The 22,476-nt window shown below is 47.1% G+C and overlaps 1 protein-coding gene across 1 annotated transcript in view; it reads right to left on the bottom strand.

The window, feature by feature from the left end:
* The window catches only part of abcb4 (ATP-binding cassette, sub-family B (MDR/TAP), member 4), a 114,332-nt gene that overhangs the window by 74,713 nt on the left and 17,143 nt on the right, over window positions 1–22,476 (bottom strand). The window contains exon 5 of the mRNA XM_078235053.1: window positions 1,276–1,336. Within this exon, the coding sequence (XP_078091179.1) occupies window positions 1,276–1,336 (61 nt within the window). The remainder of the gene's footprint in view (window positions 1–1,275; window positions 1,337–22,476) is intronic.

Genomic DNA, 22,476 nt, shown 5'->3' with positions numbered 1-22,476 from the left:
AATGAAAATTAGGTGGGTTTTCCAAACGGTTGGAGATCAGTTCTTCCAGATTCCCCACTCTGGCAGCAAAGTTGAAAAATCTTTCCCTCTCTCACCATCTTTAGCTATGACAGTGACACTTCACCATTCAAATTACCATCCTTCTGGGCCTATGCTCTACCATGCTTCAGGGCCAATGCACTGAATGAGATGACTAATTGTTTGCTTGGTAGCAAAATTCAAAGTCACTCCAATTATGCTTGCACTCAAATGTCCAAAAGCACATGTTCCAGCAGGAATCATCAGAAAATACTTAGGAGCAGAAGTGTTGGCTCCTTTTCCCTATTTCAGTGGTTATGTAGCCAACTATGAACAATGAAAATCAACGATTAACTATCATGATTTCTTTACACGTTACCTTATCACAAGTTTTAAAATTAGTAAAAAATAAATGAAAATAATTTCTTCTTTCAAAATTTAATCCAAACAGAACCCAAATTCAACCAATCAAAGAAATATGTCTCGGTATTGTGCTTTTGTAAAATCAAACAAAAGGCATGGGGGAGAGTAATTCCCTGGTACATTCTCCATAACAATGTCTCAAACAATCAGAGATGACTTGCCAGCCAATCTGCACCTCTTTCCTAATGCGGTATAGTCCGTTGTTCCCTTTGAAATTTGGCACTCTTGCATCTGTCCTGATTAAGTGCAAGACTAAAAGCTTTAATAAGGTGGGGTGGCACAGTGGTTAGCATTGCTGCCTCACAACGCCAGGGACCTGGATTCAATTCCAGCCTCGGGTGAATGTGTGGAGTTTGCACATTCGCCCCTGTCTGGCGTGGGTTTCCTCAGAGTGCTCCGGTTTCCTCACACAGTCCAAAGATATGAGAGTTAGATTGATTAGCCATTCTAAATTGTCCCTTAGTGTCAGGGGGATTAGCAGGGTAAATAGGTGGGGTTATGGGGATAGGGCCTGGGTGGGATTGTTGTCGATGTAGGCTCGAAGGGCTGAATGACCTCATTCTGCATTGTAGGTTTCTATAACATACCTCTTTTTTCAACAAAATCAATTTTTCTTTCCTATGCCGTACAATTTTAGTATCAATTGCATCGTTCTATAAAATACTTTTACAAACTATCACTTAGAGGTGATGCTGAAATACTTCAAGAATAAGTTAATTTCAGTTCTATACAGTTTGGACGTAATAAATAGAAGCTGGATAAAGTCACCTGCAGCCGAACACAGGTCACAGAAGCAATTAATTCAAATGTAATCATTTTTGAAGTTTTCTATACCTTGTCATCTGCTCCTCCAATGTGTCTAAAGGACTATCGGTTGGGTTCGAAGTCGAATTTCCTGAAAAACAGTGTGTTCTAGTTAGTGGTAGAGTTGGAAGAGTTCATCAAATAAATATCAAGCATACAGTCCTCAGAAAGAGGAAAGTATGGAATGCACAATTCTCGAAACTCAAAACATCTATGTATGTTAACCTGGGAGCTCATTCACTGCCAGTCAGCCAGAAGGCAAACGATAGCTTATCAATTTCTGATACAATTTCAACAACAGTGGCCTTTGGCTCTACACACATATAAGGCTGGATTTTACCAGGCAGGGGGAGGGGGGCAGGGAACTTGCCCCCTCCTAATTAAAAGGTTGGTCAGAAACTGACTGACAAAAAAAATAGTCCCCCCCCCCCCAAAAAACAAGATGCAGGCAGCAACAAGAAGGAAAATGTGGAACTTCTGCCCCTCACTGGAAGGCAGTCACATCTTTGGGAGCTGCTAGCCAGTCTGACCGATTGATTGGCAGCACCAGAGCTCAGCAGCGGACAATGTTGGGACTGCAAGCACGCCCAGCATGAAGATCCATTATATCCTGGATTCAGGTAAGTCAGGTGTATTGGGCAGGGAAGGATTGGCCACCTAAGGGAGGAGGCAGAGGGGATGGGGAGGTGGTTTTGCTGTGAAGGCCAGGAGGAAGGAAGAGGAGGCATTATCTTTTTGGGGGGGGGGGGTGGGGGGAGGCGGTGGAGGGGGGAGGCGGTGGAGGGTTGCTTCCACCCTGAAGATAGCACCCTCTCCCTTCTCACCATTTTAAAACCTCTTTTGAAAAAACAGACTGTCCACTCTTGTCTGCTTGCCCATGCCGAATGTGCTTTGGGATGGGCAGTGTAATTATTTATTTATATATGGTGGGCAGGCTGCCAATTTTGGTGTCCACCCAGCCCTGTATTACAGGGGACAGCTTGGGGGTGGGCAAGAAGGTAGTGTCTAGCCACCCCTTGTCTTTTATTTGATCCCCAATCCCTGCCAAAAACATGCAAAGTGAGAGGCCATAAAATCCAGCCTCCAATTAAGATAAACCGTGATCTTTAGGTTCAGTGGGAAGTAATTGGAATTTGAGCCAGATTTCAGTCAATGCTAGAAGACAACAATATAGCAGAGTAAGAATGTGGAAGGTTGAGGTAGGGTAGAGTCTGAGGAATTTGGTCAGGGGTAGATAGTAAGGATTTGGAGGAAAGAAGAGTGAAGTTGTCCGTTTTCATTTATCACCTTCACTACCTCCAGTAGCCTCCTAATGTATCAGTGAACCTTGGCAGTGGAATGTGAACGAGTTTGAGAATGGGGGAGGGGTGGAAAAATGTTGACGCAGGAGATGGTGGAGTTGTGGTAATGTCACTAAACCAGAAACATAGGCTGATATTCTGGGGACAAGGGTCCAGGTCCCACTGTGGCAGGTGGTTGAATTTAAATTCAATTCATATTTCTGCAATTGAAAGCTGTGAAGTTATCAAGTGTTATCAAAATCCATCTACTTCATTGATGCCCTTTAGACAAAGAAATCTGTCATTACATTAAAAAAGAGTAGAAGTAGGCCCTTCAAGCCTGCTCCACCATTCATTGTGATCATGGCCATTCATCCAACTCAGTAGCCTGATCCTGCCTCCCCCCTCCCCCAGCCTCCCCCCTCCCCCATATCCTTTGATCCCCTTTGCCCCAATAGCTATATCTAACTCCTTTTTGAAGACATACCACACTTTGGCCTCAACTGCTTTCTGTGATAGTGAATTCCACAGGCTTACCACTCTCTAGGTGAAGAAATTTCTCCTCATCTCAGTCCTAAAATGTTTACCCTGTATCCTTAGACTATGAACTTTAGTTCACATATTTCCCCCCTCATTCTTCTGAACTCCAGTGAGTATATTCCTAACAGACTTAATCTCACTATATACATAGGTTCCGCCATCCCAGGAATCAGCCTGGTAAACCCTTGCTACACTCCCACCATAGCAAGAACATCCTTCCTCAGATAAGGAGACCAAAACTGCACACAATGTTCCAGGTGTGGCCTCACCATAGCCCCGTATAACTGCAGCAAGACATCCCTGCTCCTGTATTCAAATCCTCTTGCAATGAAGGCCAACATACCATTAGCCATCTTTACTGCCTACCGCATGCATGCTTGCCTACAGCGACTAGTGTACGAGGACACCCAGATCTCGTTATGCATTCTGCTGTCTCAATCTATAGCCATTCAGATAATAATCTTTCTGTTTTTGCTACCAAAGTGGATAACTTCACATTTAGCCACATTATATTGAATCTGCCATGTATGTGTCCATTCACTCAGTCTATCCAAATCATGCTGAAGCATCTCCGCAACCTCCTCACAGCTCACCCTCCCACCTAGCATTTGTCATCTGCAAATTTGGAAATGTTACATTTTGTTCCCTTATCTAAATCATTAATATATACTGTGAATAGCTGGGGTCCTAGCACCGATCCCTGTGACACCCCACTACCTGCCATTTGAAAAAAGACCCATTTATTCCTACCCTTTGTTTCCTATCGATCTCAATACACTACCCCAATCCCATGCATTTTAATCTAACACGCTAATCTCCTATGTGGGACTTTGTCAAAAGGCTTCTGAATGGCCAAATAAACCACATTCACTGGCTCCCCCTCATCAACTCTACTAGTTACATAGAACATAGAACAGTATAGCACAGAACAGGCCCTTCGGCCCACGATGTTGTGCCGAGCTTTATCTGAAACCAAGATCAAGCTATCCCACTCCCTATCATCCTGGTGTGCTCCATGTGCCTATCCAATAACTGCCTAAATGTTCCTAAAGTGTCTGACTCCACTATCACTGCAGGCAGTCCATTCCACACCCCAACCACTCTCTGCGTAAAGAGCCTACCTCTGACATCCTTCCTATATCTCCCACCACGAACCCTATAGTTATGCCCCCTTGTGATAGCTCCATCCACCCGAGGAAATAGTCTTACATCCTTGAAGAATTCCAGTAAATTTGTCAAGCATGATTTCCCTTCCATAAATCTATGCTGACTCTATCCGATCCTGCCATTGTTTTCCAAATGCTCTGCTATAAAATCTTTGATCATGGACTCTAGAATTTCCCCCACTCCCAGCATCAGGCTGATTGGTCTGTAGCTCCCCGTTTTCTCTCTACCTCCCTTTTTAAGTAATGGGGTCAAATTAGCTACCCTCTAATCTGTAGAAACTGTTTTAGAGTCTATAGAATTTTGGAAGATGACCAGCAATGTATGCACTTCCTTAAATACTCAGATATAGAATATCAGACTCTGTGGATTTATCGGCCTTCAATCCATCAATTTCTCCAACACCATTTCTCTACTAATACTAATCTCCTTCAGTTCTTCCCTTTCACTAAACCCTGTGTTCCCCAATATTTCTGGTATGTTATTTGTCTTCTTTGTAAAGGCTAAACCATAGTATGTATTTAATTGGTCAGTCATTTCTTCTTCCTCATTATAAGTTCCTGTTTCTGACTGTAAGGGACCTAAATTTGTCTTCCCCAATCTTTTTCTCTTCACATACCTATATGAAATTTTAAAGTCTGTTTTTATATTCCCCACAATCTTACTCTCATACTCTATATTCCCCTTCTTAGTCAATGCCTTGGTCCTCCTTTGCTGAATTCTAAACTGCTCCCAGTCCTCAGATCTGTTGCTTTTTTGGCCAATTTCTAATGCTTCTTCCTTGGATCGAATTCTGTCTCTAATTTCCATTGTAAGTCACCTTTCCCATTTTACTGTTATGTCAGAAAGGAATAAACAATTGTTGTAGTTCACTATTCTTACCTAACCTGGCCTACATAAGAACAAGGAGCAGGAGTAGGCCATCTGGCCCCTCGAGTCTGCTCCACCATTCAATATCATGGCTGATCTTTTTGTGGACTCAGCTCTACTTACCCACCCACTCACCACAACCCTTAATCCCTTTACTGTTCAAAAATTTATCTATCCTTGTCTTAAAAACGTTTAATAAGGTAGCCTCAACTGCTTCACTGGACAAGGAATTCCACAGATTCACAACCCTTTGTGTGAAGATGTTCCTCCTCAACTCAGTCCTAAATCTGCTCCTCCTTATTTTGAGGCTATGTCCCTAGTTCTAGTTTCACCCGCCAAAGGAAACAACTTCGCTGTTTCTATCTTATCAATGAGGTGATCCCACAGCATTTGCTGAAAACATTTGATGAGAAGGAGTTGGAACCCATTATCTGCGGACTTGGCAAGATTGATATCAATGACTGGAAATCAAACACTAGGTTAAAACACTGTACACCAGATAGCAATATTGTGAAGTGGTTCTGGAAGGCAGTGGAGTCGTTTGATGAGGAAAGGTGAGCCAGATTACTCCAGTTTGTGACAGGATCCTCTCGAGTTCCTCTGCAGGGTTTTAAAGCATTACAAGGTGCAGCAGGCCCAAGGCTCTTCACCATTCACCAAATCAATGCCAGCACCAACAACCTCCCCAAAGCACATACCTGCTTTAATAGAATTGACATTCCTCCCTACGAGAACTATGAAAAACTCTGGTAATCTCCTCGAATATTCCGATGAAATTTACTGCTTCTGATTTGGTTATTTATTTGTGAATCTTATATGTTTCTATAAGATCTCCCCTCATTCTTCTGAATTCCAATGAGTATAGCCCCAGTCTACTCAGTCTCTCCTCATAAGCCAACACTCTCAACTCCGGAATCAACCTGGTGAATCTCCTCTGCACCCCCTCCAGTGCCAGTATATCCTTTCTCAAGTAAGGAGACCAAAACTGTACACTGTACTCCAGGGGTGGCCTCATCAGCACCTTATACAGCTGCAACATAACCTCGCCATTTTTAAACTCCATCCCTCTCGCAATAAAGGGCAAAATTCCATTTGCCTTCTTAATTACCTGCTGCACCTGCAAACCAACTCCTTGAGATTCCTGCACAAGGACACCCAGGTCCCTCTGCACAGCAGCATGCTGCAATTGTTTACCATTTAAATAATAGTCCATTTTGCTGTTATTCCTAGCAAAAGGGATGACCTCACATTTACCAACATTGTACTCCATCTGCCAGACCCTTGCCCACTCACTTAGACTATCTATATCCCTTTGCAGACTTTCAGCGTCCTCTGCACACTTTGCTCTGCCACCCGCAAATTTTGACACACTACACTTGGTCCCCAACTCCAAATCATCTATGTTACTCCAACGCACAACCCCACAGCAATGGGGTTGACTCTTAAGTACCCACTGAAATAGTCCAGCAAACCATTCAATTCAAGGGTAATAGGGATGGACAACAAATGCTGGCCTTCCCAGCAGTGCCCCAATTCCATGAAAGAATAAAAAAAGTGCGGCAAGTGGAAGGCAAATTGTTCAGAATGATAGGGGCACTAATCAGAGCTGTTGTTATTGTCAACATCACACAGGTGATAAATCTTGTGAGTTAATTGGAGCTGTTCTGTCAACAGAATAAATGATAATCAGGTGAGCTAACTGAAGGGATTATTTGAAGTTGTTAGCATCAAAATGCAACTAATTTATTTTGTGTTGTTAAATTAACTCAATTGTGATAAGGAAAAGCACCCTGGCCCCAAAATCCACAGGCCATGATCACCACACTTGCATGTGCGTGGTACTCTCCATTTCCCAGCATTTGAGAAGACTGAGCAGACACCAAATCATCAATTGTGCCACCACAGACACATCTGTAACACTTGACTTCATCATTCAGTGCCTAGATGTCTATTGGATGGAGGTGATAGCGGGGGGGAGGATGCCCAGTCTCCCACAGTCCCATGCCAGAACCCACGAGGGAATCCTCTGTCAAAGCGGTCAATCCTGATTTTTTTTTTGATTCTTCATGGAGGCAGGCCAGCCAACTGGCCAAGCAACGCAGCAGTAAAAGGCGGCTGGATTTTACAGCCCCCTGCCAGGTTGCGGAGTGGAGTGACATATAAAATATACCGCCTTTCCACCCACCCTCAATCTGGTCGTCGAAATCGGCAGCCCAGACAACATTTTTTAAAACGTAACAGGTAAATAAACTTGTTCCCAAGCCAAGTGGCATGTATGTCATGCTGCTCGCACCATAGCATGAGCAGGTAGGTGGGAAAGGGGAGACAGCTTTTGAAAACATTTTTGGAATGGTGGGAAGGAAGGAGGCATAGCATTCAGGGATATGCCCTTTACATACAAGGGGAACTATCCCCAAAGATGTTGCCCCCCTTCTCCCCTCATTTGTTCTTCCCCACACGGCCTCCAAAACCCACTGACTAAACCCCACCCCCATCTCAATCCTTCCCCAAACTGCTCTCTGCAGGGTTTGCCTGACTCTGAGATTCGCTGAAGTCCTCCATGGGCCTCACTGCAGTCCCAGCAGCACTCACTACTCAGCTCTGGCACTGCTGATTTGATTGGCTGGCAGAGCTGGAGGACAACATTTCCTTCCGATGGTGGGAGGAGGTCCTAATATCAGCCTGTTTAGTCCCCTGGAACATATCGTTGCTGTGAGGTACCTTTTTATTTAGGTCTACAGGCTGTTGCTCAACTCTTCCAAAAGGGAAAGGGGTGCGGAGGGGGTGAATAATATGCATAAAATTCAGCCCAGGGTTTTCATCCTTATAGTTGTTTGGAAAATGCCAGAAACAATGAAGGTTCAATGTCACTGAGACACTCATTGTCTGTTTGATTTCGCTGGAATACTTGTTGAATTACCCCAAAGGAATATTAGGGTCTTCTGCTCTTCGAAGCACACAAGCCCTTGACCATTTGTGGGGTGTTTTAAATAATTTGTCATTTTTATCTGCCTTGCTGTCACTTAGGCCTTCATGGACCATTGTCCCCAATTGTTAATTATTATATTTTTTCTTTGCCGCCAAAATTCTTCACCAATGTGAGCCCCTAAACTGCCATTTTCAGAAGAACAGGAGAACTTATAGGGAGCTACCAGTCTGGTCAGACCATCCAAGTATTTGTTCCATGCAGTCCTGCAGCACCAACCCTATAAAGAGAGGTGAAGTGGCCTTGTATCGGCAAACAGCGTGGGAAAGGTGGAGGCTCCTCTTACTCTTTCAATATGTGAATGTCTAACCAACCAATATGTTAGATGATTCTTCAGAAATATTCAAATCATTACACGATGGACTTTTTGTGATATTCCATGAATGAAGACATGGGATGCATGCCAGCTCCATCTAACTGACCATACTTACCTAGATGCCAGCAGCCATTAATGACTGTCTTCTCACACTCTAGAATAACAGAGGAAGCCATGAGAGTCTGGCTGGTTATAGACTGAAACTTGACAACACTCCTTGCAGGCATTCTGTATGCTGAGCCAGAGTGGAAGATTGTGTAAACATAGATAGCAATAGATTGTCTCCAAATGATGGTGACAAGAAGGCACAAATTTACGATAATTGCAAATATAAACAAAGAATAATACAGAATAAAATGCTGTACGTTGATGATGGTCCAAGTGTGGAATCCACAGCCACAAATCACTGCAGAAAATTCTGCAAATTGGATGCTGTGTTTTCTACTTTGCAATGGTGACTACAGTTCAACAATACTTATTTGGTTGTAAAGCACTATGGAATATCCAGTGGTCATGAAAGGCACAATGTAAAGTGCAAGTTGTGGTAAGCCACCGTTAGCTTATTGCCTGTGTGTGTGACATGCCTGGACACACCCCTACTGGCCCTGCCCGGGACTCCTCCCCCCCCGGTCCAGGTATAAAGGTGACTGCTCCCCACCCCCTGCCTCAGTCTCTGGACCAGTTCATCGGCATGGGTGTGCTCCAAGTCTTTTGATAATAAAAGCCTATTTGTTCTTGCATACAAACTAGTCTTTGCTTGATTGATGATGCATCAATTTTATTAGCAAATGTTTTGGGATGGAGCAGATACCAAAACCCGATAAACTAGAACTGGACCCTCAAGCTGTAGGAGTCTCTAACAGCTCCGATCACTGGCTGCGCTGTTGCGAAACATTCCCCACCTCCTCCTCCATCGTCCGGACCGAAACCGACAAGCTACACGTGCTCCACGCCCGGGTAAGCGATCAAGTATTCTCGATGATTAGAGACGCTGAAACTTACAAGGATGCGATCGAACTTTTAAAAGGCCAGTACAACAAACAGACTAATGAAATCTATGCCAGACATCTTCTGGCTACTCGCAGACAACAGCCGGGAGAATCGGGTGATCAATTCCTGCGTGCGTTGCGAGCACTTGGCAGGGCCTGCAACTGCAAGACCGTAACAGCCGCCCAAAACACTGAGGACTTAATCAGAGATGCCTATGTCACGGGTATCAGGTCAAACTATATCCGACAACGACTGCTGGAACTGGGTGGGCTGGACCTACAAAAGACTGTGGCGCTTGCCGACTCGTTAGAGGTGGCCTTCCGTAATCTCGAGGCCTACACCCCCGACCACGGGGACGCATCGTGGACACCACGGCCGCCACCACCCGCTGCACTCGGGAGGGCCGCAGGCCTATGCCCCGCCACATCCCACCAATGACCCGACCACTGCGGCAGTCTCCGGAGGCTCGAAGTGCTACTTCTGTGGCCTGGGGAAGCACCCCCAACAACGCTGCCCGGCGAAGGATTCGATCTGCTCCGGATGTGGAAAGAAGGGCCATTACGTGAAAGTATGCAGAGTGAAATCGACCTCCAAGCCCAGTAGCGCCGCGTGCGACCCGCGGGGGCTGCCATCCTGGACGGCATCAGCCGTGTGTGGGCCGTGCGGGCCGCCATCTGCCGCGTGCGACTACCCGCAAAATCCAACGGTGGCTTCAATTACGCTGGACCAATCCAGGCCTCACCAACTCGCCAGGTCCATGATGGACATCAAGGTAAACGGTCGCATTACGAAATGTTTATTTGACTGTGGGAGTACGGAGAGCTTTATTCACCCTAACACTGAGTCGCTACGCCCTTTCAGTACTGCCAGTGAAGCAAACGATCTCCATGGCTTCAAAGTCCCACTCGGTGGATGTCCTCGGGTACTGCGTGGCGACCCTGACTGTACGGGGCACAGTGTACAAATATTTCAGGCTCCTCGTGCTGCCACACCTCTGCGCTGCAGTACTCCTGGGGCTAGATTTCCTGAGTCACCTGAAGAGCGTCACCATGGAGTATAATGGGCCTTTTCCCCCGCTCTCCGTTTACAATCAGCAGTTCCTAGATCGCCCACCACGCACCACCTGCGGCCTCTCGACCCTTAGAGTCGCCCCTCCCTCACCGATTGCAAGCCCATCGCCACCAAGAGCAGATGGTACAGTGCTGGAGACAGAGCTTTTATCAGGTCCGAAGTGCAACGGCTCCTAGGGGAGGGGTCATTGAGGCCAGTACCAGCCCCTGGAGAGCCCAAGTAGTAGTTGTTAAAACTGGGGAGAAACATCGCATGGTCATTGACTACAGTCAGACCATTAACCGATACACGCAGCTGGATGCGTACCCCCTTCCCCGCATATCTGACATGGTTAATCAGATTGCGCAATATCGGGTGCTCTCCACCATTGACTTAAAATCTGCATATCACCAGCTCCCTATCCGCCCGGAGGACCGCCAATATACTGCCTTCGAGGCGGATGGCCGCCTCTATCACTTCCTTAGGGTTCCCTTCGGCGTCACCAACGGGATCTCGGTTTTCCAGCGTGAGATGGACCGAATGGTAGACCAGAACGGGCTGCGGGCCACCTTCCCGTACCTGGATAACGTCACCATCTGCGGCCATGATCAGCAGGACCACGACGCCAACCTCCACAAATTCCTCCACACCGCCACACTCCTAAATCTGACCTATAATGAGAAGAAGTGCGTATTCTGCACACACCGCCTTGCCATCCTTGGTTGTGTTGTGGAAAACGGGGTCATCGGTCCCGATCCTGACCGCATGCGTCCCCTCCTGGAACTCCCCGTCCCCACCAGCCTAAAAGCACTGAGGAGATGCCTGGGCTTCTTCTCGTATTACGCCCAGTGGGTCCCCAATTATGTGGATAAAGCCCGTCTGCTCATCAAATCCACCTCTTTTCCCCTGACGGCAGAGGCCCGCCTGGCCTTCGACCGCATCAAAGCAGACATCGCGAAGGCCACGATGCACGCTGTAGACGAATCCATCCCGCTCCAGGTGGAGAGTGATGCGTCTGACTTCGCCCTAGCCGCCACCCTTAACCAGGCGGGCAGACCCGTGGCCTTCTTCTCACGAACCCTCCAAGGCCCTGAAATTCGACACTCCTCTGTCGAAAAGGAGGCCCAAGCCATAGTGGAAGCTGTACGGCACTGGCGCCACTGCTTAGCTGGTAAACGATTCACCCTACTCACGGACCAACGGTCAGTTGCATTCATGTTTAAATAACACACAGCGGGGCAAGATCAAAAATGATAAAATATTGCGGTGGAGGGTCGAGCTTTCCACCTACAATTACGACATCTTATACCGGCCCGGGAAGCTCAATGAGCCCCCAGACGCCCTGTCCCGGGGAATACGTGCCAGCGCACAAATAGACCAATTGCAGGCTCTCCACAACGACCTCTGCCACCCGGGGGTCACCAGGTTTTTTCACTTCATTAAAGCCCGTAACCATTGAGGAAGTCAGGTCTATAACCAGACACTGCCAGGCCTGCGCAGAGTGCAAGCCGCACTTCTATCGGCCAGACAGAGCACACCTCATAAAGGCCACCCGCCCTTTCAAACGCCCAAGTGTCGACTTCAAGAGCCCCCTCCCCTCTTCTGACCGCAACATATACTTCCTCAACGTCATTGACGAATATTCATGTTTCCCCTTCGCTATTCCCTGCCCGGATATGACCTCGGCCACGGTCGTCAGGGCCCTGCACAGCCTCTTCACCCTGTTCGGTTTCCCTAGCCATATCCATAGCGACCGGGGATCCTCCTTTATGAGTGATGAGCTGCGACAGTACCTGCTCTCCAAAGGCATAGCCTCGAGTAGGACCACCAGCTACAACTCCAAGGGGAACGGACAGGTAGAGAGGGAGAACGCGACAGTCTGGAAGGCCGTTTTACTAGCTCCGAGATCTCAAGGTCTTCCAGTCACCCGCTGGCAAGAGGTCCTCCCTGATGCACTACACTCGATTAGATCACTCCTTTGCACAGCTACCAATGATACCCCTCATGAAAGAATGTTTGTTTTCCCCAGAAAGTCCTCCTCAGGGACTTCACTACCGTCATGGCTGACGTCCCCAGGCCCTGTCCTGCTCCGGAAGTACGTGAGAACCCATAAGTCGGACCCCTGGTCGAAAGGGTCCAACTCCTCCACGCCAACCCCCAATACGCCTATGTGGCGTACCTCAATGGGCGGGAGGACACGGTCTCTATTCGAGACCTGGCACCCACAGGTGCCCCAGGGACCACTACGACCCACAACGCCACACCCCGAACCCCCATATACAGCACGCCTGAGCCCCAGGAGCCGCCACCATGCACCCGACAATCGGAAGGGACTGCAGATGACTCGAGCGACTACGGCCTGGCGCCTGAACCAACACCGTGGCCAAGGGAACCGACACCACAACCGGCACTACGGCGGTCGCAGCGGCAGATCAAGCCCGCAGAGAGACTAAATTTGTACTTCTGTAAATATCGTTCCACCCACCTCACCCCCGCCGGACTCTTTTTGTAAAACAGGGGGTGAATGTGGTAAACCACTGTTAGCTTATTGCCTGGGTGTGTGACATGCCTGGACACGTCCCTGCCGGCCCTGCCTGGGACTCCTCCCCCCCTGGTCCAGGTATAAAGGTGACTGCTCCCCTCGCCCTGCCTCAGTCTCTGGACCAGTTCATCGGCATGGGTGTGCTCCAAGTCTTTTGCTAATAAAAGCCTATTTGTTCTTGCATACAAACTAGTCTTTACTTGATTGATGGTGCATCACAAGTCCTTTTAACAGAGAATTGGAGCAGGTCTTTCCCTGCGGGCTTCAGGATCCTAAAGTTGGGGTCAAATAAGGGGCCACAAACTTGCCCTGTGTGGGAACAGTCACCAGTACTGATCTTCCCCAACGTGGCCAATTAGTGGCCAGAGGCTGGGTTCACTGTCCAATTGAAGGCAGTGGACTGGCTCTTGAAGGTGGCGGGCCGATTGTAGAAGCCCCAGACTGCTTTTTCAGCAGCCTGGCCACCACTGTGGAGAGGGAGTCCCTCCAGAGACTGCAGCTTTAACCAGGTCACAAGGGTGGCTTGAAGCATTGGCCCTTCACTCTGCCATTGGGAGGCCACCTCCAGGCAATTAACTACATCCCCAATGACTCCGGAGGCCTGGAAATATTCCTCCGACTGAAAGATTCCTTCCTTAATTGGCCTTGAAATCATGTTTATTGACTACCTGCTACTTGGGCAGGCAACTCTTCAATCCTGCCTCCAGGAGAATGGCCCTGGGGAGAGCATGGAGCCAGCAATGTCCAGCTCCAGGCTTGTACCTTTTAAGGCCTAAAATACCTGCTCTTGGAAAGTAACTCAAAAAAGAATAACGTTAATAATAAATATACATTGAAGTGGCAGCTCTAATGTTGTAAAATACACTAAGCCATTTGATCAGTAGTTTATGGGATTATTACTTGTTTCATTCAGGATATCAGGTGTTACACTTATTACTGCCAGTTAAAAATAAATGAGTTATTCTGTCACTGGAGATAATGAGGGTAATTTGAGTGCTACCAGTATTGCAATTAGCTATTCATGGACTTGCACTGAATTACTATTAAATCCTGGAGGAATCAAAGTTCCTCTCAGATCTCGCTCCCCCCACGCACCCCCACCAACCCAACCCTGCACAAATCGTTCCCCCATCTTTTGTTTTCCCTCTTCCCTGTCCTCAGCCTCAAGGGTGGCCTCCTGGTTCTTGCAACTTCGCGTACAACAGCTGCTTGTGAAAAACCAGAAGTAAAGATAAAAACAATCACAAACGATCTAATCTTTTTCAGATAAATGCAATATAAATTTGAAGCTATTATCTGACTAGACAGCACATGGTCAGACCTCCAGTCAAACTGTGGGCAAACCTCCACTGGATTCGCAGGGAAGCTTTTTTTCCTGAGAATATCTTCTCTCCAACTTTCTAAATAAATAAAAAAACAGCCCGGCCACCGCTGTGGAAAGGGAGTCCCTCCACAGTGGGGGTGTGTGGTCGTAGCTTTAACCAGGTCACAGGGTGGCTTGGAGCATTGGCCCTTCACCCTGCCATTGAGAGGCTACCTCCAGGCAATTGACTACATCCGCAATGCCTTCAGATGCCTGGAAATATTCCTCTGTGACACCAAATATTAGATCCTCTTCTGTCCACATAGTAACAAATCATCTCATAATTGTCTGTGACATAGAGCCTCTGTTCCCCTGGAGCTGTTCACTTCTGTACTCCAGTGTATCAACTTCGCTTGTTAATGAAAGGGTCAGCTCACTTATACATGTTTGCAGCATTTTGACATGTAGCACGCACAACATGCTGTTAGCATCCTGGTGGTTGAGGGAAGAGTGGTTTTAATGTGGGATTTTAACTTTCATATGGATTGCGATAAGCTCGACTCAGTACACATCACAGAAGCAATGCATTTCTCAAGTATGATGTGGAGATGCCGGCATTGGACTGGGGTAAACACAGTAAGAAGTTTAACAACACCAGGTTAAAGTCCAACAGGTTTATTTGGTAGCAAATGCCACTAGCTTTCGGAGCGCTGCCCCTTAGTCAGGTGAAGTGGAGAAATGCTCACAAACAGGGCATATAGAGACACAAACTCAATTTACAGAATAATGATTGGAATGCAGTCTTTGCAGATAATCAAGTCTGAAAGGTACAAACAACGTGCATGGAGGGAGCATTAAGCACAGGTTAAAGAGATGTGTATTGTCTCCAGACAGGACAGCCAGTGAGATTCTGCAAGTCCAGACAAGCTGTGGGGGTTACAGATAGTGTGACATGAACCCAAGATCCTGGTTGAGGCCGTCCTCATGTGTGAGGAACTTGGCTATCAGTTTCTGCAGACGCTATGACAACGGATGAATGAACACCACTCGACAATCACCAGGCAAGACTGTTCTCTTTCTGTTGGGGAACACTTCAGCGGTCACGGGCATTCGGCCTCTGATCTTCGGGTAAGCGTTCTCAAGGCGGCCTTCACGACACACGACAGCGCAGAGTCGCTGAGCAGAAACTGATAGCCAAGTTCCGCACACATGAGGATGGCCTCAACCGGGATCTTGGGTTCATGTCACACTATTTATAACTCCCACAGCTTGTCTGGACTTGCAGAATCTCACTGGCTGTCCTGTCTGGAGACAATACACATCTCTTTAACCTGTGCTTAATGCTCCCTCCATTCACATTGTTTGTACCTTTAAGACTTGATTATCTGTAAAGACTGCATTCCAATCATTATTCAGTAAATTGAGTTTGTGTCTCTATATGCCCTGTTTGTGAGCATTTCTCCATTCCACCTGACGAAGGGGCAGCGCTCCAAAAGCTAGTGGCATTTGCTACCAAATAAACCTGTTGGACTTTAACCTGGTGTTGTTAAACTTCTTACTGTGTTTCTCAAGTATGTCCAGGGTAGTTTTCCTGCATTCAACAGGAGATATCTCATATTATAATTAGCAATGAATAAGTAAACAGGAAGGCAATGGCCTAGTGGCATTATCGCTGGACTATTAATCCAGAAACCCAGCTAACGTTCTGGGGACCTGGGTTCAAATCCCACTACAGCAGCTGGTGGAATTTGAATTCAAGAAAAAAACATTGAAACTAAGAACCTACTGATGACCATGAAACCATTATTAATTGTTGGAAAAACTCATCTGGTTTACTAATGTCCTTTAAGGAAGGAAATCTGTTGTCCGTACCTGGTCTGGTCTACATGTGACTCCAGAGCCACAGCAACATGGTTGACTCTGAACTGCCCTCAGGCAACTAGGGAAGGGCAATAAATGCTGGCCAACCAGCGACGCCAATGTCCAATGAATGAATAGAAAAAAATGAGCCAGATGTAATAGTGATCATAACATGATCAGGATTATGGTGCTTGATGGGGCTTACCAAGATTCTTGATTTAGGTAAGGCTGACTTAAATAGAGTGAGAGTAGTCTAAGCGAGTGGGCGAGGGTCCAGTAAATGGAGTACAATGTTGGTTATCCATTTTGGTAGGAATAACAGCAAAATGGACTATTATTTAAATGGCAAAAAATTGCAGCATGCTGCTGTGCAGAGGGACCTTGTGCAGGAATCTCAAAGAGTTGGTTTGCAGGTGCAGCAGGTAATTAAGAAGGCAAATGAAATGTTGTCCTTCATTGCTAGAGGGATGGAGTTTAAAAACAGCGAGGTTATGTTGCAGCTATATAAAGGTGCTGGTGAGGCCACACCTGCAGTACTGTGTATAGTTTTGGTCTCCTTACTTGAGAAAGGATATATTGGCACTGGAGGGGGTGCAGAGGAGATTCATTAGGTTGATTCCGGAGTTGAGAGGGTTGGCTTATGAGGAGAGATTGAGTAAACTGGGGCTATACTCATTGGAATTCAGAAGAATGAGGGGAGATCTTATAGAAACATATAAGGTTATGAAGGGAATAGATAAGATAGAAGCAGGGAAGTTGTTTCCATTGGCGGATGAAACTAGAACTAGGGGGCATGGCCTCAAAATAAGGGGAAGCAGATTTAGGACTGAGTTGAGGAGGAACTTCGTCATACAAAGGGTTGTGAATCTGTGGAATTCCTTGCCCAGTGAAGCAGTTGAGGCTACCTCATTGAATGTTTTTAAGGCAAGGATAGATAAATTTTTGAACAGTAAAGGAATTAAGGGTTATGGTGAGCGGGCGGGTAAGTGGAACTGAGTCCACGAAAAGATCAGCCATGATCTTATTGAATGGCGGAGCAGGCTCGAGGGGCCAGATGGCCTACTCCTGCTCCTAGTTCTTATGTTCTTATGAGACAAAGACTGTCCACATTAAACAGGGCAAACCTGTTAATGGGTGAAACGACGGGTCAGGTATGCAAAGAATTCTTAAATATGACACCAAACTAGTTTAAACTCCTAAGTGGCAAGAGCTCTATTTGCCAAAAAGGCAGCCACGGACAACTAAAGTGCTAAGGGACAATTTAAAACAAAAAGAAAACTCAAATTGACAGGATGTGATAAGTGGTGTCCCAGGTTCGGTGCTGGGACCTCAATTATTCCCTGGGTAGAATTTCACCCTTTGCCCAAGTGGCAGCCAGCGCGTGGATGAATTGGTGGAGCGGGTCAGCAGGACTGGGCACGCAGTGGGTACTGTGTCCATGGTGGCCCATTGCAAACTTCAAAAGCAGGCTCCACAGGCCGCAGAAAAAGACCTGTGAAAACTATGAAGCAGGAGGCCACAGCAGACATGAGTGGAGTTCGGGCAGCCAGCAAGTGCCCCATTTCCTAGATGACTGTCTCCTCCAGGGCTCAGGAGGTAACCACCAGAAAGTCCCTCCTTTATGTGACTGCCTCCTCCAGAGCTCAGAGGCAGTCACACAAAGGAGGGACTTTCTGATGCCAAGGAATGGGAGAAGGAGGCCACCCCAACTCACGAAGAAGGCATGAAGCCAGGTGGCAGTGGAGGTCAGTGAGCATGACCTTGTCCAGACAGCCCAGATCTTGTGCCAGAAAAGGTTCAATGGCCTTCTGCACCCAGCATGGGTGAGTATTGAATGGGCATTAAGCTGAATGGGGCAAAGAAGAGGGTGGCCATCCATGGTTACACTTAGGTGTGTGGGTTTCATATAGTCTCAGATCATACATGTGCCAATGCGTTCGAAGACTGAAGAGATAACTCAGCAGCCTCTTGGTCCATCAAAGGTTCAGGTGTCTAGGTATTGGTAACATTCTCAAACATCTCAGGGTGTTTTGAGTTGGGGGGCAGCATGGTATGGTGTTTGAGATGAAGGTTTCAGCACTCATCTGAGATCTGCACTGACTTGGAGGAGAAACAAAGTCAAACAATGAGGAGCCACCTGCCACTGGTGTGGTCGGGGGTAAGCCATGAGATCGGAGCCCTGGAGGGTGAACAAGGGGGAAGGTTGTCAAGACGTGGAATGGCTGGTGTCTCTAAGGAAGATAAAAGTCCGTTGGGCTGCAGCATTAGACATTCAGGGTGAAGGTGATAATGGAGTCTCTGCTCCATCAGCACAACCTTGTTTATGTGCTGGGCACTGAGAAACCTCAATGCCACTAAGGCCCATCATGATGGCCAGCATGTACTGAGATGCTAACCTGTGTGATGTGACTAATCAATCTTACTCTTTGTTTTCATTTCTCAGTTGGGTTGTCCTTCAGAGCCAGCCAGAAGGCAGACCACCGTCCCCCTCCACTGATACCCGAGACACTGGGCGATGTGCGCGCAGCGCACCATTTCTCAGCACCCAGCACCAGCCGAGATACATGTATGCCAATGGCCGGTACTGTGTCGGGAAAGTTGTTTGGGCACAGTGGCGAGGGCACTTCATGCTCAATGGGCGGATGGCGGAGGTTGCAAGTGTCCAGAGTGCCAGCAATCAGAGGACTGCTGGGGACGAGGACTATACTGAGTCCAACAAAGATGATGAGCTTCAGGACTTGTCCATGAAGTGGCAAATGCTCGATGTCCAGTGGGATGCGCAGGGAGATCTGGCGAAGATTCCCGAGGGTCTGCATGCCATGGTATCTGTCATGGAGGAGTCCTTGCGGAGCTTAAGAGCAGCGGTGTCTCTGAGCTCCGAGCACACAACTTCATCCATTGAGAGAGTTGTGACTTTCATGGAGCGGCAGCTCCAGGATCGAAATGGGGTTGTGCTCAGATCTGCAAGCCCTCACACAGGGACTGACCTTAGGCGATAGTCTCACCTATGGGTGCCCATCCTTCATTGGCGAGCAGGGAGGTGAAGAATCACCTCAGAATGGCAGCCGAGCTGGCCGCCACCATCTCTGTGGACTCATCTCACAGAGTCCCGAACGAGGGCACCAGCTCATCCGTCACTCTGCCAACCTCTGACCATCCCAGGTGTCTGTATCAACTGAAGATTGCCTGGCAATGTTATCGAAGAACCGCTGAATCAAAGCATCCCTGATGTCCGTGCCCCCTACAGTGCCATTAGGGTGGAAGTGCCAGGATTTTTACCCAGCAACAGTGAAGGAATGGTGATATAAACATTTAATATTCCAATATATCTTGGTATGAAACCTCCCATTTTATCCTTATTTTACTAATTCTGAATTTATGGCCCCTTTTTTAGAAACATAGAAAATAGGAGCAGGAGTCGGCCATTCGGCCCTTTGAGCCTGTCCATCTCGAATCATCTGATAATTCACCTCAGTAGCCTGATCCTGCCTTCCCCCATATCCTTCGATCCCTTTAGCCCCAAGTGCTATATCTTCTTGAAAACATGCAATGTTTTGATCTCAACTACTTACTGTACTTCAGCAAATTCCACAGGCTGACCACTCTCTGGGTGAAAAGATTTCTCCTCATCTCAGTCCTTCGACTGTGACCCCTGGTTCTCAACTCCCCCATGATCGGGTACATCCTTCCTGCACCTACCCTGTCTAGTCCTGCCAGAATTTTATAGGTTCCTATGAGATTCCGCACGCCCTCCCCACCACCCCCATTCTTCTGAACTCCAGCAAATATAATCCAAACTGACTTAATCTCTCCTCATACGTCAGTCCCACCATCCCAGGAATCTTATCTGGAGCTAATTCACTCTCCATTTATTGTTTCAAATCCATCAATAACATTCAACGTTTCTATCAGATTCTCACTTTGCTCAACATGGTTCTGCTTTGCTTTGTCATCAAAGGACTAATTTTTCACCTTTACCATCTGGCTGATAACCTGCCATAGCAGATGATGCCCTTTATAGAATTAGCCAATTTTAGTTCCATTCAATTCATTAAAATGAACGTTAGTCATTCCTATAGACGGATAGGGGATTCAGTATATTAGATTACCACATAGCTGGTGAAGATCAAAATTCAGCCCTACACTTTCTCATCCCCTGGTGTCATCATTGTGAATCCACATTGGACCTTTCTCACAGGTTCTACGTCCCAGCCACATTTGTTTCCTATTCCAGAGGTATGACAGAGCAGCAATTCAACATTGTGAATTGGCGCTGACTGAGAATTTCTCTAGGTCGGCATAATTGAAATATTTTAGGGGAGCCTTTGGTAGTGTATCCTCATGTGACCCTGGGAACTTCCTGCAGAGAAGTAGAAGTGGTATGGTTGCTGATGTAGCAAGTTTCATTTTCTTCCTTTTTCTAACCCTCGTGCTTTCTAACTGTAGGCAATTCTAACTCCTCTGCCATCACCTTGATTGAAATGAGCTACCTTAGCACAGATTGGGGATTGAGCCTGCAATTTCCATTATTTAACTGTTTAATACCGGCTAAACTCCTGAGCACTGAGACAGTTAATTACAGTTTTAGTGTGCATGTTGCTTAATTTTACAAGAATTTAGACTGATAAAAAAAAAATCAAATCACATTATTTCCTGTCATGCAATTCATAGTTACGACACAGATAAACATAATTATGATCACATCTACATTTAACCACCAGATCCAAACCTTTGCCTGACCCTGTAGTATATGCAACCTTGTAAAACTATAGTGAGAAAGGTCATTCTAACGTACATATGATGTTAGTTAATATCACAACGGAAGATGACTGTGGTTGTTGGAGGCCAATCATCTCAAGTCTCGGGTATCAGTGCAGCAATTCTTTAAGGTGGTGTCCTACGTCCAGTCATCTTCAGCTGCCTCATCAATGACCTTCCCTCCGAAGGTCAGAACTGGAAATGTTCACTGATGATTGCAGTACTCAATCCCATTTGCAACTACTCAAATAATGAAGCAACCCATCCCACATGCAGCAAGACCTAGAGACGGATGGACAAGAATGGTGGGTGCATGGGACAACCTGCAAAATTCCCTTTAAACTCTGAAATATATCATTCTTTCACCATCACTGGGTCAAAACCACGGAACTCCCTTCCTATAAGCACTGTGCATTTACCCATATCTCACAAGCAACAGCAGTTCAATAAAGTTCACAAATACATTCACAAGGGCAATTAGAATGGACAATAAATGCTGGTCTTGCACCAAAATCATATGAATTAATATTTTTTAAATTCACTCATGAGACGTGGGCGTCGCTGGCTGGCCAGCATTTATTGCCCATCACGAGTTGGCCTGGGCCGGTTGCCTGCGAAGGCTGGTGGTGAAGGTGGCTTATTGCTCCAGCGGTGAGTGTTACAGCGCCCCCCCCCCCCGGGCAGGAGCCTTCGCCGTTTCCTGGGGCCGAGGGAAGCGACTGCAGCCACACCTTCCCTGCCCATCCACGGGCGGGGACTGGCTCCCCATGCTCCCAGTGTGACTTTGATCAGGGTGGACTGCCCTCAGTGCACCCCGACTGCGTCTCGCCACCGAGTCGGAAAGAGCCACGAGCCAGGCGCCAGGGGTCAGCAGCAATGCCACCTGACCCATCTTGAAAAAGGACCAAGAAGTCTAACACGTGTGCGAGTCAAAGCGTGTGTTACAAATAAATAAAAAGTAAAATTAGATTGACTCGCGAAGTCTTAATTGCTTCACACCTGTTTATGGACCTGAAATGAGCTCCATGCATGAAGTCTTCACCCTAACTGGATGATCCATGATGTAGAGTTGCCGGCGTTGGACTGGGGTAGGCACAGTAAGTAGTCTCACAACACCAGATTAAAGTCCAACAGGTTTATTTGGTAGCACGAGCTTTCATGGGCGGCACGGTAGCACAATGGTTAGCACTGCTGCTTCACAGCTCCAGGGACCTGGGTTCGATTCCTGGCTTGGGTCACTGTCTGTGTGGAGTTTGCACATTCTCCTTGTGTTTGCATGGGTTTCTTCCGGGTGCTCCGGTTTCCTCCCACAGTCCAAAGATGTGTGGGTTGGGTTGATTGGCCATGCTAAAATTGCCCCTTAGTGTCCTGAGATGCATAGGTTAGAGGGATTACCGGGTAAATATGTAGGGATATGGGGGTAGGGCCTGGGTGGGATTGTGGTCAGTGCAGACTCAATGGGCCAAATGGCCTTCTTCTGCAATGTAGGATTTCTATGATTTCTATGAATGTCAAGCCACTTGTCTTATTGGTGTTATCCATGGCCCAAAGTAAGTCCCAAGAGTGGGTGGG

This window comes from Mustelus asterias, chromosome 2, assembly GCF_964213995.1.
Source record: "Mustelus asterias chromosome 2, sMusAst1.hap1.1, whole genome shotgun sequence".
NCBI classification, from domain to species: Eukaryota; Metazoa; Chordata; class Chondrichthyes; order Carcharhiniformes; family Triakidae; genus Mustelus; species Mustelus asterias.
The sequence above is the reverse complement of the archived record's forward strand: the minus strand, read 5'-3'. Positions and strand labels throughout refer to the sequence as shown.